Source organism: Apodemus sylvaticus, chromosome 16 (assembly GCF_947179515.1).
Source record: "Apodemus sylvaticus chromosome 16, mApoSyl1.1, whole genome shotgun sequence".
NCBI lineage: Eukaryota > Metazoa > Chordata > Mammalia > Rodentia > Muridae > Apodemus > Apodemus sylvaticus.
Window position 1 is genome coordinate 46,007,183 of NC_067487.1, and position 17,516 is coordinate 46,024,698.

General features: G+C 43.2%; 1 protein-coding gene across 2 annotated transcripts; it reads left to right on the forward strand.

The window, feature by feature from the left end:
- The first annotated feature begins 172 nt into the window (after window positions 1-172).
- Window positions 173-6,901, forward strand: Fst (follistatin). 2 transcript variants are annotated; one of them, XM_052159598.1, is made up of 6 exons: window positions 173-611; window positions 2,558-2,749; window positions 3,208-3,426; window positions 3,762-3,986; window positions 4,615-4,845; window positions 5,652-6,901. In XM_052159598.1, exons 1-6 carry the CDS (start codon window positions 527-529, stop codon window positions 5,732-5,734), a joined length of 1,035 nt encoding a protein of 344 aa, XP_052015558.1. In that variant the 5' UTR covers window positions 173-526; the 3' UTR covers window positions 5,735-6,901. The 2 variants fall into 2 exon arrangements, with proteins under 2 accessions (XP_052015558.1, XP_052015559.1); XM_052159599.1 differs by having other exon boundaries at window positions 5,319-5,728.
- The last annotated feature ends 10,615 nt before the right edge of the window (window positions 6,902-17,516 follow it).

Consider the following 17,516-nt stretch of genomic DNA (forward strand, 5'->3'; position numbering starts at 1 on the left):
CGCCACCCCGGGCGCGCCGGCTCCGAGCGGCGGCTTGCAGGACTGAAGTGGATGTTCCTCCCCACCCCCGACGCGTCGCCCCCCAGCCCCCGCCCCTGCCTCCTTCCCCCTCCCCTCCCTCTCCGACGCAAATAAGAACTCGGCGATTCCCCTCCTGCCGCTTTGATTTCGGGCACCTCCGACAGATAATTGGGAAGGGTTTCCAGAAGGTGGGAAATGTCACCTGATTCACACTGAACTTTTAAAAGCTCCCCACCCCCAAAAGAGCCGGCACACCCTCGGTCTCGGCCGCCCTCCCACAGCCCCACACACTGGGAGACCGCCCACCGCAAACCTCGGAGACCCCCGTCTAGATTTAAAAGCGCGGCTGCGCCCGGCTTCTGACGTCCATTGAATCGCGCGGGCGGCCGGTGGCGAGCGCGGGGCTGCGCCGGGATCGCTGCGCCCTCCGCCGCTCGCCTCTGCGACGCGCACCGCTCGCCCAAGCCACCCGCCGCCGCGCTCCTCGCCCCGCGCCGGCCCCAGGATGGTCTGCGCCAGGCACCAGCCCGGCGGGCTCTGCCTCCTGCTGCTGCTACTCTGCCAGTTCATGGAGGACCGCAGCGCCCAGGGTGAGTGGTAGGGATGCGACCGGAGGCTCGGGGCTGGGGCAGGGGTTCTACTTTTCTGTCTTCTCCACTTGGTCTGTTCTGACCGACGCTGCTCTCGGAAGATGTTGGAACCACCCGGCTACTCCTATAGAAAGGAAAGGGAGGAAAAGACTGAAGGCAGTGAGTGACACTTCGGGACAGAGAGCGGAGTTTAGAGCCAGGTTATCCTCCAAAAGGAAAGGGCTTGAGTTGGGGAGCTGGAGCCTCAGTAGTTAGGGGTAGATGCTCCAAGTTCTGGTCCTAATGACTTTAGATGTTATCTCCCGTAGCTGGCTCGGGAGAAGGACGAGCATCCGTAGCCTGGAGATTACAGTCGACCCTACTAGCAATCTACCCATCTTCCTTCCATATCTTCTGGAGACTTTTTTTTTAACAAATGACGGAGTGGGGGATGGGAGATACCGAATTTTCTTGGGTGGCTGGGGGACGTGGTTTCAGAAACTTTGCCCAAACTTGGAAATGTGGGTCCTGAAATTTTTAGAGGGAGGTGGTTTTGTGCTTAGCGGTTGCTCCTTCTACCCCATCTCCCCCCGCCCAAGCCCCGCGAAAAAGAAGAAAGACAAACCAAATTATTAGCCCGAAGTGTTTTAAGTACTTTACAGTTTTCTCCACTTTGCCTCATTCCTGTTAACGTCTGTGAAACAAGCAGCCCACGAGCTATTTAGACTCCGATTAAAGAGCAAATTTCTGAAGTTTATCTTCTAAAATTAATAAAGGGATTTATTTTATTGCAATTAGTCTCCAGGCGGGATTTTTTTAAAAAATAGTGGTAACCCCGCAGTTTGCGCTCCAACTGCTCGAGTCACTTTGGTGGTTCATGAGAAGTCGGCTTTGCCCAAAATCTGAACACATAAAAAGAGACAGGGGAGGAAACTATTTGTAAAGAGGTTCTTGGTAGACATGAGGTAGGTATGTGTGACCCGGTAGACGCCTCCCAGTTCTAACACTGCAGCGCTGCCTGTTGGATCGGTAAGGTTTTGTGTGTCGTAAGCTGCCCTCCCGGGCACCGGCCCTAGCCGTCTGCCCGACACTAGGCTGGGCAATCCGCCTTTCTGATAGGGGCGCTGCCTGGGTGCCCGGACGTGGGCGCCAGGGAAAGCAGCCCTCGGAGATTTCGAAAGACCGCGGTGGCTGCGGGCGTGCTCCGGGCTGACCGATTGCAAAACGGGCCCGTCGGGCGGGCGGGCTGCGCCTCGAGGCCGCTCAGGGCAGATCCAGGCTGGGCCCGACTGCATTTTTTTTTTTTTTTTTTGCTTTCATTTTTCACAAATGTCCTTTTGCTTGATCTGTTCCTGCAGATTCATATTCATTCTCCCTAGCCCCCTCCTTCGCTCCCTCCTTCCCCTCCCTTCCACATCTCCCCTCTCTTACTTTCTTAAACCCCTGTCACAAATAATTCTCTTACCGCCTACATGAAACCAACATGTAAAAACATCCGTCGCATCCTGTTTTTGTCAGGTTCTTTAATCTGTTCTTCCAGTCGCTGCAGGTTATGAAATGGGACGAATAAAAGTAAACAGTCTAGTAAAAGTCACTGCAAGCTGCACGTGTTGTGTCTGGGTCACTGGTAACTGACATTGATATGGCTGGAGCACGGCGGCGGCTGCTCTAGCCCACCTCCCACCTCGGTGACGGCTTTCCCCACTCTCCCCTTTGGAGATTCATATATTCTCTCTCTCTCTCTCTCTCTCTCTCTCTCTCTCTCTCTCTCTCTCTCTCTCTCTCTCTCTCTCTCTCTCTCTCTCTCTCTCTCTCTCCCTCCCCCTCCTGTCCCCCTCCCGTCCCCCCCCCCCATCGTTTGCTCTCCCGGCCCCACCAGGCCTCTTTGCCGGGCTCTATGCAGCCTTCCTTCCTGGCCACTACCCCACGGCTGGCTCCTTCACCTCCTGATCCCTGTCTCTTCACAGCTGGGAATTGTTGGCTCCGCCAGGCAAAGAACGGCCGCTGCCAGGTCCTGTATAAGACCGAACTGAGCAAGGAAGAGTGTTGTAGCACCGGCCGGCTGAGCACCTCGTGGACCGAGGAGGACGTCAATGACAATACTCTCTTTAAGTGGATGATTTTCAATGGGGGAGCCCCCAACTGCATCCCTTGTAAAGGTGGGCCTCCTCTCCCCTAGGCGGCAGGCCCTCAGTAGAGGGCGTCTTACCCTCAGAGTTTCTACTATCTGGCTGAGGCTTAGGATTGACAGAGTTTTTGTTCAGTTTCTCCATTTTTTTTTTTTTTTTAATTTTTACCCCGGGTGGAGTTAGCTAGGTGAAATCCGTCTCGCGCTGGAGGCCAAACAAGGTCGGAAGAGGTCAGTCCCCAGACTTCTTAGCCGAGAATGGTAATGGAAGCGAGCAACCAGTGTGGTCTTTGAGAGAATTTGGATGCGGGACTTGGCCTGAGGTCCCCCAACCCCCATATCCCTTCCAGGAGACTGTCTGGGGTCCTCCATCTCGGATGCATGATTGCGCAAGACATCTGAGACCACCAGTCCACCCCACCCCACCCCCTGCTGACCCTCCAACTGCCCTGGCCTTGGTTTGAATGTGTGCCTCTTTCCAACTCCTAGAAACGTGTGAGAACGTGGATTGCGGACCTGGAAAAAAGTGTCGAATGAACAAGAAGAATAAACCCCGCTGCGTCTGTGCCCCAGACTGTTCCAACATCACCTGGAAGGGTCCAGTGTGTGGGCTGGATGGGAAAACCTACCGCAACGAATGTGCACTCCTTAAGGCCAGATGTAAAGAGCAGCCGGAACTGGAAGTCCAGTACCAGGGCAGATGTAAAAGTAGGTCCTGCCTACTCTTGAGCATCTCCATACATTCATAGACCCCCTGAAGACCCAAGGGGGATAGATAGTACAGTCTGCATAAAGAGCCCGGGATATGGAATAGTGATACCAAATAAGGGGGCTCTTATCTAACTCCTAAACAGTAATGAAGGGGCCAGCCTGGAGTCACAGATGCTCTGGGAAACAGCCAGGCTCCCCCAGATGCCTGCTTAAGATCTGGATATTTTGCTTTTAATGATTTCCTTCATAATATCAATTGCTTACTCCCCAAGGACCAGAAGATGCCTATTGAAATGCCATCCTCTTTTTTTTTTTTTCCTTTTTTACTCCAGAGACCTGCAGGGATGTTTTCTGTCCAGGCAGCTCCACTTGTGTGGTGGATCAGACCAATAATGCCTACTGTGTGACCTGTAATCGGATTTGCCCAGAACCCTCGTCTTCTGAACAGTACCTCTGTGGGAATGATGGAGTGACTTACTCCAGTGCCTGTCACCTGAGAAAGGCCACCTGCTTGCTGGGCAGATCCATTGGATTAGCCTATGAGGGAAAGTGTATCAGTAGGTATTCTGGATTGAGGAGAGAAAAAAAAAGATGGGAGAGTAAAAAAAAAAAAAATCTATTTTAATAGTGTAATTGGGGGCTGACCAATGAATAAATCCATTAAACATTTCTCCCCCCCCAAAAAAAACCACTGTCTTCTAGAAGTTGCATTGACACAACAGCAAGAAGCAGAAAACAATTTTCTATCTTAGAAAACTTAGAACTCACACAATTTTACACATTTTTTTAAAGTGCCAGACTTGCTGGAGGCGAAAAATAATTACTTAACAGTTCCTAAAACCTGTTACCGGATTCCAGTAATTGATGGAATTTGGTTTTGTTTTGTTTTGTTTTTTTAATCCCACTTGTAGGAAATAATCAGATGCAGAGTTAACTCAAGGAGATTGTGAGATTCTGACCCAGAGAATATTATTTTTAGAGTGGTTCTATAAGACGCAAGAAAGCACGGTGTGTATGTGTCTGTGTGGGTGTGTGTGGGAGAGACTATAAAGCAGTTTTGTGCAGCACTGTTATTAACCCAGTAGTCATAATATATATAATATGCATATATGAATAGGGAATGGAAGAAAGGGAGAAAAGAAATGAGACACTCAGTTTGCTCATCACAGGTGTATTATATCCTAGAAGCAAAGTCCTGTGAAGATATCCAGTGTGGCGGTGGGAAAAAATGCCTATGGGATTCCAAGGTTGGCAGAGGTCGCTGCTCTCTCTGTGACGAGCTGTGTCCTGACAGTAAGTCGGATGAGCCGGTCTGCGCCAGTGACAACGCCACGTACGCCAGCGAATGTGCCATGAGGGAAGCCGCCTGCTCCTCCGGTGTGGTGCTTGAGGTGAAGCACACCGGCTCGTGCAACTGTAAGTGTGATTTTTAACCTTGCTGCAATTTAAGGCATTTCCAGGCCAGCCCTGGGGAATGGACAGTTAAACAGACCTGGCTGTGTAAACCTGGTTCTGTTCAAACTAGGTAGCTGCTAAATTTCACCAGCAATTCCTTGATCCTCAGTCAGCATGCTCTGCAGTGTTTGCTGGCTTTTAGGATCTACCTGGTGGCCCGCCCCTGGGCTGCCTATGAAAAGCTCTGCCCAGTTGTTTGACGCTCATTCCTTCCTTCTGGTACTTTTGCTTTGGCTGCTGCCTCCTTAACACTGGAATCTAAACTAACTGCTTCAAACCTTCAAAGTTCTGTTGTTCTGTTTTGTTCTTTCCAAGACAGCTTTATATTATCACACCTGGGCTGCGGCTCAACGCAGTTGCCACCGACTAACTCTGAATTGAGAAGCCAAAGTAGTTATACCTAGAACACAAGAGCGCTTTTTATCTGATTTCAGGAATCTGCCTGTAAAACCTGAGCCATTGATTCTTCAGAACTTTCTGCAATTTTGACTTCATAGATTATGGTGGTTTGTTGTTTTTGCTTTTGTTTTTTTTTTTTTTTAAGTAAACTCATTGCATAACTGCAGAGGCCCAAAAACAACAACAACAACAAAAAACCACATACAGAAAACAAAAACAAAAACCAGAAAGCATCCCACTGCAAGTCATGTAAAAATGCAACGCTGTAATGTGGCTGTATCAGAGGGCTTTGAAAACATACACTGAGCTACTTCTGCGCTGTTGTGATCCGTATTTAAACAACAGCTCCCCCTGTATTCCCCATCTAGCCATCTCGGAAGAAACGGAGGAAGAGGAGGAGGAAGAAGACCAGGACTACAGCTTTCCTATCTCTTCCATTCTAGAGTGGTAAACTCTCCACCAGTGTTCAGTGTTGACATAACCTTTGGGCAAAACAAAACACAACAAAATTAAAAAAAATTAATAATAATAATAATAATAATAAAGGAAAGAAAAAAGATAGAAGAGAAAATAAGAAAAAGAAAAAATATATTGTTCATAATGTAAATAAGTGTATGCTTATTTATTTGGGGGGAAAACTATACATTAAAGGACTTTGTCCTAAGGTTCTCTCAGGCCATAAGGTTACTCACTGGGCGTGGAGAGATGGTCATTTTGTGGTCTACTGGATGAGGCCTATAGTTGAGACTTGTAGACATTTATTTATACTGTGTCATGTTTTATAATTTATACATAAAATGTCTGGTTGACTGTACACCTTGTTTTTTGAAGAAATTTATTCGTGAAAGGAAGAGCAGTTGTTATTTATTGTGAGGTCTCTTGCTTGTAAAGTAGAACTGTTTTTTTTTCCCCTTGTAAACCATTTAAGTCCATTCCTCACTATGCACACCCACCTGTCCCCTTCAGCATCTCACTGTTAGATTCTTTTTCCACCTTTTAACAAATTTGCATGTCAGTTTCTGTCATGTTTATTTATTGGATTCTCAGCTGCCTAATCTGTACATACCTGATCCCTTCGGGTTTTGTTTACAAGGAATCTTGACTGACCAAAAGGCATTGTAACACTGCCACAGATACAAGGTACAGAGGATGTGCATCTTAGAGGAAACGTCTGCTTCCGTTCCCTCGTCCTGGTGAACGCTGGGAGAGAGGATAAGAGAGGCATGAAAATTCTAGAGACGTGCTTTTATGGTATTACCAATCCAAAGACAGAGTGATGTGGGTGTCAGGAGACTGAAGAGACGTGGAAGTCACACTTTCTCCCTGTCATTCAGTGTGTCCTTTGAGCTCGCTAGCTGTACCTTTTCAATTAGTTCCTTTTCAGCCAATGTGTCACTAAAAGTTCCATCAAAGCTTTATCAGTTCAAGTTTCTTGCTTTTCATAATACTTTTTTCTGATGCAATTTTATATTTTCAAACATGGCAAGTTAAATATAAATTCATTTAAATATATAGTTTTGTACTTTTCTACCATGTAAATGTGCAATGTATATAAAAGTTATAATGTGTATTTGTAGATAAATGATGAGTGAAAAAAATAAAAAAAATGTAAAAGCCAGTGGTCTCAGTTTCTGGTGATGGGAGAAAAAAAAGAACTTATTTTGACTTGTGAATGAAAACGTTTGTGATACATGTGTTGAGTTGTATGTTGACCACTAATATATTAAGTGGTGAAGTGGTGAAGGACAAATGGGTGCTATAATGTGAGGTAGGATGAAAATCATCCCTGTAGACCTGGCAGGGGGCAGAGGCTCAACCATTAAGAGCACTGACTGCTCTTCCAGAGGTTCTGAGTTCAATTCTCAGCAACCACGTGATAACTCCAAGGGATCCACCGCCCTCTTCTGGCCTTTGAGGGTACCTGCACTCTCAGGCACACACACACATACGCACACAAACACATTTTTTTTTTCTGATCAAGGCTCAAAATTTAATGTTCAGCTCTCCACAATTTAAAAAAATAAATAAATAAACAAATAAATAACAGATTCCTTTTTTTAAAAAAGGGGGGGCTAGAGAGATGATTCTGATTCTGCACCTAAGAGTGCTCACTGCTCTTAGGAGCCGGGGTTGGTTTCCAGTACCCACAGGGAGTCTCACAAACAAACATTTGTTACTTCAGTTTTATAGGATCCATCACCACACATGTACGTGGCACACATATGTGCATGCGGGGAAACACATAAAATAAAATTCTAAAGTTATTTCCATGAGTGATTATGCCTGGAGTCACAGATTGTTGTGAGCTGCCATGTGAGTGCTAGGAACCAAATTCTGGAAGAACAGCAAGTGCTCTTAACTGCTGAGCTATCCACCCTAAATAAATGTTTAAGACAAATCGGTGGAAATTAAAGGGGCCAGAGGTCCAGAAATTCTTGTAGGACAGACATGTGTTAATGGCCAAAGACCAAACACTGAAGATGTGACTTCTTCCTGAATGGCATCTATTACAGTGTGCCTATGAACATGTTATTATTGCTGGTCTTAGTTGTGTGGACACGGCCATGGGCCTGCATCACCTACGAAGTTCGTCTAAATAAAGTATGTTTCCCATTGTTTAAAAGGCAGCACACCACACGCTCAGTGGTTAAAAGCACTCGCTGCCCCTCTGGAGGGCCAGAGTGCAGTTCCCAGCGCCCACATCAGGCAATTCGCAGCCGCCTATTGCTCTAAATTCAAGGGATCTGATGCTTTCTTCAGGTCTGAATGGACACCTGCATGTGTGTGTGCACTCGAAGACAAACAGACATACACATAAATGAAAATAAGATTGTTTCTAAAATTAAAAAGCAGTCATATACAACACAAAGAAAAGTAGAAACACTGATATGTATTTAACAACCACAGTCAACAATAATCCAGTAAGTTTGAAGCACCGCACTGGACAGCATAGTAATGAAATATTGGAAAGGGGAAGGGGAACAGAAGTGACTTCCACCACAATGTTTATGATTCACCCTGAATAATGACACTCAAGGTAGGAGGAAAACTGTCAAAATTTTGAGGTTTTTGTGATACATTGAGGAGCCTCAGAATAGTATTTGGGGCAGCAACAGGGGCCCCAGTGATGCATGGGATATTTCATCAACACAGGTGTTTAGCTCATTGTGTGCTTCCTAATCAATCTAAACAACATATTTAAAATGTCAATGAAACTCAAGCTGTGAGGGAGTGAAGAAAACTAGGAGAGAAAGAGCCAAGAGCATTCCAGCTCACCCATGCTGAAGAAGCACCTTCTTTCAGAGACCAAGGTCCTGGTTGGCGCCGTTTATCCCTTTTTGTTATGAATGATTGCTAAAAATTATTATCAGAGACCATTGGCTCTCAACTAGTCACCAAAGGAGAAATTGAGGAGAAGCAAGGGTGTGCATTTATGTAATGAGCAGGAGCCTAGAGAATTCTGCTCCCCCGATTCCCATGAAAGGTGGAAGTTGAAATAAAAAAAAAATAATATAAATAAATAAATAAATAAATAAATAAATAAATAAAAAGAAGTGGAGACTCTTACTTAGTTGGAGAGTTTCAACCACTGGATTTTGGGCGGTGGTGGCACATGCTTGTAATCCCAGCACTCTGGGAGGCAGAGGCAGGCGAATTTCTGAGTACGGGGCCAGCCTGGTCTACAAAGTGAGTTCCAGAACCACCAGGGTTATACAGAGACACCCTATCTCGAAAAAACCAAATCCAAAAAAACAAAAAAGAAAGAAAGGAAGGAAGGAAGGAAGGAAGGAAGGAAGGAAGAAAGAAAGAAAGAAAGAAAGAAAGAAAGAAAGAAAGAAAGAAAGAAAGAAAGAAAGAAAGAAAGAAAGAAAGAAAGAAAGTTGAGGTGCAGAAGTCTAACCACCTGCCATTGACTGCAAAGAAGGAGATGGTCAAAACTTCTCTAGCACAGACAAGCTTCTCACTTCGGCTAGGAAGGGCCTCTCTGAGGGAAGGACTGGCCAGATGCAGTTTCATGGCCCTTCCTGAAGTGGGTTTGTGGCTTCGCCTTGGGATGCTACACGTGCTCTAAAGCTGCCATTGATGATGTGAGAAGATCAGACTTAGCAGGCTCTGGCGTGCCTTTGGCAGACAAGAGTGTTAAATCCAACAGCTTGCCTTTTAAACAGCATCCAGGTTATTTATTTAAAATTGTATTCTATATTTGTCAGCCTCAATCATGCAGTGGTGGCGCACGCCTTTAATCCTAGCACTTGGGAAGCAGAGGCAGGCAGATTTCTGAGTTCAAGGCCAGCCTGGACTACAGAGTGAATTCCAGGACAGCTAGAGCTACTCAGAAAAACCCTGTCTGGGAAAAAAAAAAAAAAAAAAAAAAAACTGTATCTCAAGTTCCTTCTCAGAATTCCATACTTTACACTAACTAATCTTACACTAGCTTAATTAGCATGCCTTTCTCCCTGCAACAAAGAAGAAAAGAAATCTCTAGATAAGCACTCTACCACTGAACTACGTTTGCAACCCTAGAGATTTCTTTTAAATTTAATGGTTAAAATTATTATAACTGGGATTCCAGATCTGACTCAAAAATATGTAAGTAAAAAATTATCTAATAATAATAATGTTATTAAGAGAAACAGTTGCTAGTAACTAATTTTAATATCAATATGACTACATCCTAATCCTTTGGAATTGCAAAATAAGAAATGATGATGAAAAATGCCAGTCGAAAGCTCAATTTTTTTTTTTTGTCAAATCACACTCCAATGTAGGTTTTTGTATACTATATGGAATATAGTTTTTTAAGCATGGCAAAAATTAAATTTACTTAGATTGAAATCACCCTCAAACAAGACAAACACAAGGCACCTGAAAGAATGTGCCTAAGACGGAAAGGCTATAAGGTACACTGAGTTAATTCACAGACTCAGAATAGTCTCCAATGAGAAGGCCTGTATCCATGTAAAATATGCTAAACCTGATGACTGCACTGTAATTATATGAAGGAACAGGCCTTCAGTCAGGAAATACAGAAGTATTTAGAGGGAAGAGCAAAATGTACTTATAATCTTTAAATGGCTTTAAAAGTATTCTATGTTTTATCACAGTCTTCGTATCTAGTATATTGAAAGACAGTACAAGAAGATAAAGGGAGTATGTTACCGACAAACAAGTCTCAATAAAAGGCTTGGAGGAATTTTTAGTACCATCATTTTTGGCAAATTTCCTGCATGCTTGAAAATATACCCAAATGAAAACTGAAAACTCTTCAAACCCCCTTCTCAGGAAGGAAAGGTGTACAGTGGATATCTATTCATCCTCCAGGGAAGCGAGTGCTATGCAAAGTCACTTCTAAAACGCTCATGTACCAGCAGTGAGGTGGCCCTGTGGACCTTGCAGCCCAGCTTAATGATCTAAGTTGGAGCCCCTGGAAACAACAACAACAAAAGGCCAAAAACTAAAGGTCTGGGGTAGACAGATAGATGGCTCAATGCTTAAGAACACTAACTGCTCTTCTAAAGGACCCATGTTCAATTCCCAGCACCCACGTGGCAGTTCACATCTGGCAGTGACACCAGGATCCAACATCCTCACACAGACATATATATACAGGCCAAACACAATGCACATAAAAAAATTTTAAAGTATTAAAAACAACAACAACAACAAAACCTTAAAACGTTATTTGATATAATAAGCAATCCCATGAGTCAGGAATTCAACTTAAATAATTAATGCTGGGAGTAAGAGAATTTCTGGAGAATAAATTACCCAAATGGAGAATCAGCATTTTCTTAAAAAATGAGGGTAAAATGTTCCAAATACTCAACATTGCTGTTCTCCCTACTGTTTGCCATACAAAGGACCAACTCATTTAACCTTCTTGGGTCTGATTATCTCTAAAGTCAGGATGGAGAAAGGACTCATCTCACAGTAACGCCATGAGCATTAGAAGACTCCAGATGTCCATGTATAAAGTGTTTCTTTTCAGTGGCTGATACCCCAAATGGATAGTAAATAAGTTTCCTCCCCTAGTATAACAATTACCATTAGCTAAAGAAAACAATTGCTATTGTGCATTATCACATAATAATAATAGTAGTAGTAGTAGTAGTAATAATAATAATAAATGAGAAATGAAGCCAATTGAGACATGAGGCAGAAGCATAAATAATTTTTGAAGGGAGGGTAAATATAATTTAAATTATTTTACCCATGTTGGTATTCAACAAAACTAAACAGTTCTGAGTACTATAACAAAAGTGTACTTTTTTTAAAAAATAGACTTAAAGATATTATTCCCTGTTATATTTTATTTAAAAAAAAAATAGCCGCCTGTCAGACTTTTCCAAAACTCAAAATGAGCCTTATATCTTTTTATTCACACAGTCAGCTTAATTCTTGCTAGTAAAATAAACAAAATCAATGCCCTGCCTCAGGCTATAGATCACTAGAAAGGATCTATAGAGTAGATCTATAGATCCCTAGAGCAGACTGCTTGCATGCTATCTAATATGCTAATACAAACTATGGGACTATCAGGTTAGAAAGAATCCTGTTGCCTAATGAAACTCATTTATTAAAGGAGATTTTTTCAAAGCCCGTCTCCCAAGATTGACACATTTCTGCTGGTCCCATCCCAGTTTCCAGTCGCTGCACAACACAATCCTACCTCAGCCAAAAGTAGTTATGTAAATAGACTCCGGGCATGCTTGCCCTATGTAGTCAGCAGACCTGCCCAGACATGCCCAAATCCCAGCTTCTATTTTGCTGGAATCCCCCCACGAGTACTGGATGGTCACTGGGGTTTGCCATCCTTGAGCCTCAGATATCTTGGCTGGTGCCATCAAGATTCCTGTGGCAGAGTCCTTCAAACACTTAAAAACATATTCTCTGGATTAGAACAAATGTCGTCCTGGCAAAGCTATACTATGTCATTCTTCTATTTTAAGAATATGGCCAAGGAACCAGCTGGCAAGGCTAGTGGCTAGATATATTCCCACCAAATATCTCTTGTATTCATTCCCCAAGGACTTGGGTCTCTGGCTACAGTGAGTAAGTTCTTCTCAAGAACTTTGGGTCCCAGCAAGAAGTCAGAGGAAAAAGTTAAAATCCGGGTGAGGGAGAGGTTGAGATATACTGTTTCCCAGTGGAAACTTGAGGCAAAAATTCACTTACCCACAAATATTTTTAAAGCCAAAGCTGTGTCTCTAAATTGAGTCCAGTTTTTTTATTTTTTATTTAAAAAAAAATCGAAATCTCTATCTCTTCCAGCAACAACAACAAAAGTCAGTTGGAGGGTTCCTTGACCTTAGTACACAGCTCATTGTAGTGATGAGAGTGTGAAAGGAATATAAAAAAACCATTTCATGTAGTTTCCTGACCATGCTGTGGGCTTGAGGCCATGTGTACAGGTAATGGGGATCAAATGATACAAAAGGCTGTGAGAACCGGGATGCCTAACATTGATTTTCCTGTGGAATCAGTGCCCAAGGAGACATCATCAAAATGGGCTTTGGACAGTTTAAGCATCCAGCATGTGGCATTAACACAGCACAGAAACACTGCAAAAATAAAGTCAACGTGGACAGGAAAGGAGGTCTGATCTCAGAGACTGGATAAAAGTCAAGAAGTCCAACACCTTTAACAAACTTTGCTGTAAAGGTAGCCTACATATAAATAACGCTCCATCTATATAGAGATATTTCAAGTAAGAATGTTAGGAAAGCATGGAGTCATACTGGACAGTCATGCAGACGTGACCTGGTATGGCCTTACTCTGTTCCCATGTGTGAAGCTGCAATTTTCTGGGAATCCCACAAACAATCTATAAACCATTTACAGATAAAAATAATAATGATAATGATAATAATAATAATAATGATAAGAATAAGAATAATAATTTTAAAGCTGTCTTAATTCCCTTGTGTCACTATTGTGATCTTTGGTTTTTCCTTATCAATTGTAATCCTCTCCACGACACATCAAAACCACATTGCCATCTCACCAAAAAGAACACTCCTTTAAACCTTTGAACAAACTAACTTCAGAAGACACCAGAATTGCGTATTTGACTACTGCTAAGACAATTAAGCACAACCCACCACCACAGTAGCCGACACTCATATCTGAGTGTCTGTCCTTTTCTAAGGTATCACTTTTTCTAGTAATGGTCGATGCTTAAATCTATGTTAAAATTTCTTCCTTGTAAACTCCATTTCTGCTTCGTACTGACTGGTTCTGAAATCCTTTCTCATCATCTGCATCAGTGGTTCTCAACCTTCCTAATGCTGCAACCCTTTAATACAGTTTCTCTTGTCGTGATGGCCACCCCGGCACCCATAAAATTACTCCGTGGCTACTTCATAACTGGAATTTTGCTACTGCTATGTATCGCGGTACAAATATTGGATATGAGGGATAACAGATACACCACTTCTATGGGGCTCATGACGCACATGCTGACAACTGCTGGTCTACATAGTCAAGAACACAAGACTGTGAAGACACTCTGGATTCTTCCAAATAGAGCTCCCCCTGGTACTGACATAAACAAGACATAGTGACTGAAATTCTCAAATACAAGCAAGATAGTGTCTAGATTTATTCCCACTAAATATCTCTTGTATACATTGCTCAAGGACTCAGAGATTTGGCTACAGCAAATAAGCTTTTCTCAAGAACTTTGGGCCCCAGCAAGAAGTCAGAGGGAAACAAAAGAATGTGGCTGGACTCTATCTCTCTATCACTGAGCCGAATTCACAGCCTGCAGGATCCAAGATTCTGTGTTTAAATAAACCCTTCCTGTAATTTGAACATGGAGCAAAATTAAGAACACCCCTGCGATGACTTTAAACTCTCTTGAGTGATCTCCAACTACATGGGGTTCCACAGGATCCCAGAGTTCTTGTGGACACTTTATTAGAATCCCAAGAAGGCTAACCTCAGCATGCATTTTGTGGACAATCACATTCACCTCCTCCCAAACCCTCCATCTTTCCCAATTGTCAGTGTCCATTACTCATCTACTGAACTCGGAAGGGTTTCCCTCCACTGCGTCAGTAGCCCAGGTCTACTCAATCCCTTACTGCAGTGAGTTCCTTCCCTTCAGTCCTGGAGAACCTTATTTCTATATCTGTGTTTTCTACCTTACCTCTCTTCTCTGTCTTTTTACACACTTCCCTTAACTTATGTATGTACTTTATATTTTTAAAAGGTATTAAACTGAAATTATAATATGTAGTCATATATAAATAATAATAAAAGTGATAAATAGTAAAGTTTACATCATTCGTTCGAGGTGTGTGTGTGTGTGTGTGTGTGTGCGCGTGTATGTGTATGTGCGCGCGCGCGCGCGCGTGTGTGTGTGTGTGTGTGTGTGTGTGGACTTGGTTAGATCTTTATAAAGCACCTTCTTGTATCTCCCTATAGATGAAAACACTGGTAGAGCCGTCACTTGCTGTCACCACTGTCTCACCTCGAGCATTCTCCAGAATACTGTTATTTGAACTTTTCTTCTGTATGCTTCAGAAGAGGTTTTCGAAGATCACCAAGGACTCCCAAGATTTCCAGTACAATGAACACAATAGACACCATTCAGCCCTTACCTGGCAGAGCCTTTCTTTGCATTCTGCCCTGCTAAACTGTGAATTCTCTGGGCTCTTAGTGTCCACCCACTCCTATCTCCTAACCTCTTTATCTTCTTTATGAACTCTGTGCCTCTCACTAGGAAAGCAAGCAGGAAACCCACAGGTCCTATCTGACTTGAATTTTATTGGATAGCACAGAAGTGTGAAACTTTACCTTAATTTATTATATTTAAAACTTAGAAATTTTACACATGCCAATCTAGAGTTCTACTTTTCTTTTTTTTTTTTTTTCAATTTTTATTTTTTTGGTTTTTTGGATTTGGTTTTTTCGAGACAGGGTTTCTCTGTATAGCCCTGGCTATCCTGGAACTCACTCTGTAGACCAGGCTTGGCTGGAACTCAGAAATCTGCCTGCCTCTGTCTCCCAGAGTGCTGGGATTACAGGCGTGCGCCACCACCGCCTGGCTGAGTTCTACTTTTCTTTGCTAGACATCACTACAGTACGACAACGCGTTTTCTGGGAGCACAGCCGGCAACAACTGTGTCCTTTAGAAGGAAGATGCCCTTCTGCCTTCATTCCTCTTAGCTTTCCCCCCATCATCCTGAAGCTGCCTTGCTCCATTTGCACAGTCATCTGACCGACTTCCCTGTTCCTGGGTCAGGGCCTCCACGCTCTGTTCTCCCGCTGGGAAGTCCACAATCTTTCATCCATTTCTCCACATCCTGTTACAATGAGGGTTTGATCTCTGTGGCTTAGTCCAAAGCTGGAGCTTCAGACCACACTTCATCTTCTAAGACAAGACACTGGCCCCCTAAGATACATGCTGCCCCTCTGGAAGGGATGGCATATGTCCTGCTTGTATCCTCAGTTAAAGTTATTATGAATAAGGAAACTAAGTCCCCCTAAGGGTTGCTTCGATTCTAACTTAGAAAAATGGAGTTCATCAAAGAGAAACAAAAAGATTATAGCAAAGATTTTCCAAAGGTCTTAGCCACGAGGACGGTTACATACAATTAGATAATCAAAAATAATAACAGGCTGAGGCGATGGCTCCCTAAGTAAGAGCGCTTACAGAGCAAGAAGTGTAAGGGCCAGAGTTCAAAGCCCGGCTCCCAGGTGAAAAAGCTTGGCACTGTTTCATATGCCTGTAACACTGGCACTGGGCTGGGCAGCAACTGGAGGATTGCTGGAGCTTGTCAGCCACCAACCTAACTGTAAGTTCAGTGAGCGACCCTATCTCAAAGAAATAAATGGAGAGTGTTGGAGCCAGTTGCTATATCTTTTCTTTGGCTTACACACACACATACACACACACACACACACACACACACACACAGTATCTCTACATTCATAAAAAGGTAATAATAACTACAGAGAAAATATAGATACTGTCTAAAAAGTCTGAGAGTTCCTTCCAAGGTTCAATCAACATCTGGGAGTCGTTCAGAATCCACTTCAAGGCAAAGCTTCCATCTTATAAAATGGCAACCGCCACACACTGCAATATTTCAGCAGAACTGGCAGATTCGGAGATGGTGACTGAGAAACATGGCCAAGGAAAAGTGATAACAGGAACACAAAGAAAAGCAATGTCCTAGACGATCAGCAAGAGCGATAAACAGAACGGTAGTCTTCAATGAATCCAAGCAGGAGGATTCATGTTCAAATATGTCGTCCAAGTCTTCGCCTAACCTCAAAGAAAGGCTTGTAGGCAACTAAGAGTTCTCTGACAATAGAAAAAACTCACATGAAAACGTCAGGTCCGTGATTGTGAAGTGGACCAGAGGTTCTAGGTGACAGGAAAGGAATAGAGGCCACTCCTGTTATCCCAGTACTTAAGAGCTGAGGCAGGAGGTTTGCTGCTAGTTAAAGGACGAGCTAAATAATAGAGTGAAACCTTGCCTGGGGGGAAGGGGGGAAGAAAAGAAGGAAGGAAGTGAATAAATATTTCTCTTCACCAATATACAGGGATATAAGAAATAAATACAGATTGATATGACATTGTAGCAGCCATACTGTTTGACTGGATTTTTTTTCCCCAAAATTGTTTCAACATGTTTTAGCTCTTTAAGGCCTAAACAGGGATCCTTTGTGTCATTTATATTGAACATTAGAAATTTCCAAGTCAGCTATAGTTGTTTTCAAAATTCTTATGCATGTACTTAAAGCATGTAAGGACACATTTCTCTCCATACGAAAATTTAGAAGTTGTCAAAGATAAATTAAATTGCACTTTTAAAATTTTGCTCAAATGTCCAGAACAGACAAATATATAGAGACAGAAGAAATGCAGACATGACAGTGAGTAATAACTGACAGGTCTCATAGGAGAGACTGTACTTTATAAAAGCATTGAGTTTCACAGTTTAAGTGGATGCAATGCATACACTTTGACTTACATGCCAATATAGTTTTTTTTAATTTTTGCAGATCATTTAGGTGAAAGAATTTTTACTTAATTCTTAAAATTTCCTTGGTAGAGACTCACCTCCATCTTGATTCTGGGCTCCAGAGATCGGACAAACTGAGGTACACAAACATAATCCTAGGCCCAACACCGCAGGGGTCTGAGCCTGACGGGCGTTGGCCTGCACCCAGGCCCTGGGCTGTTCGAGTGGCCATCGGGGCGCCAACCCAGCCAGGAG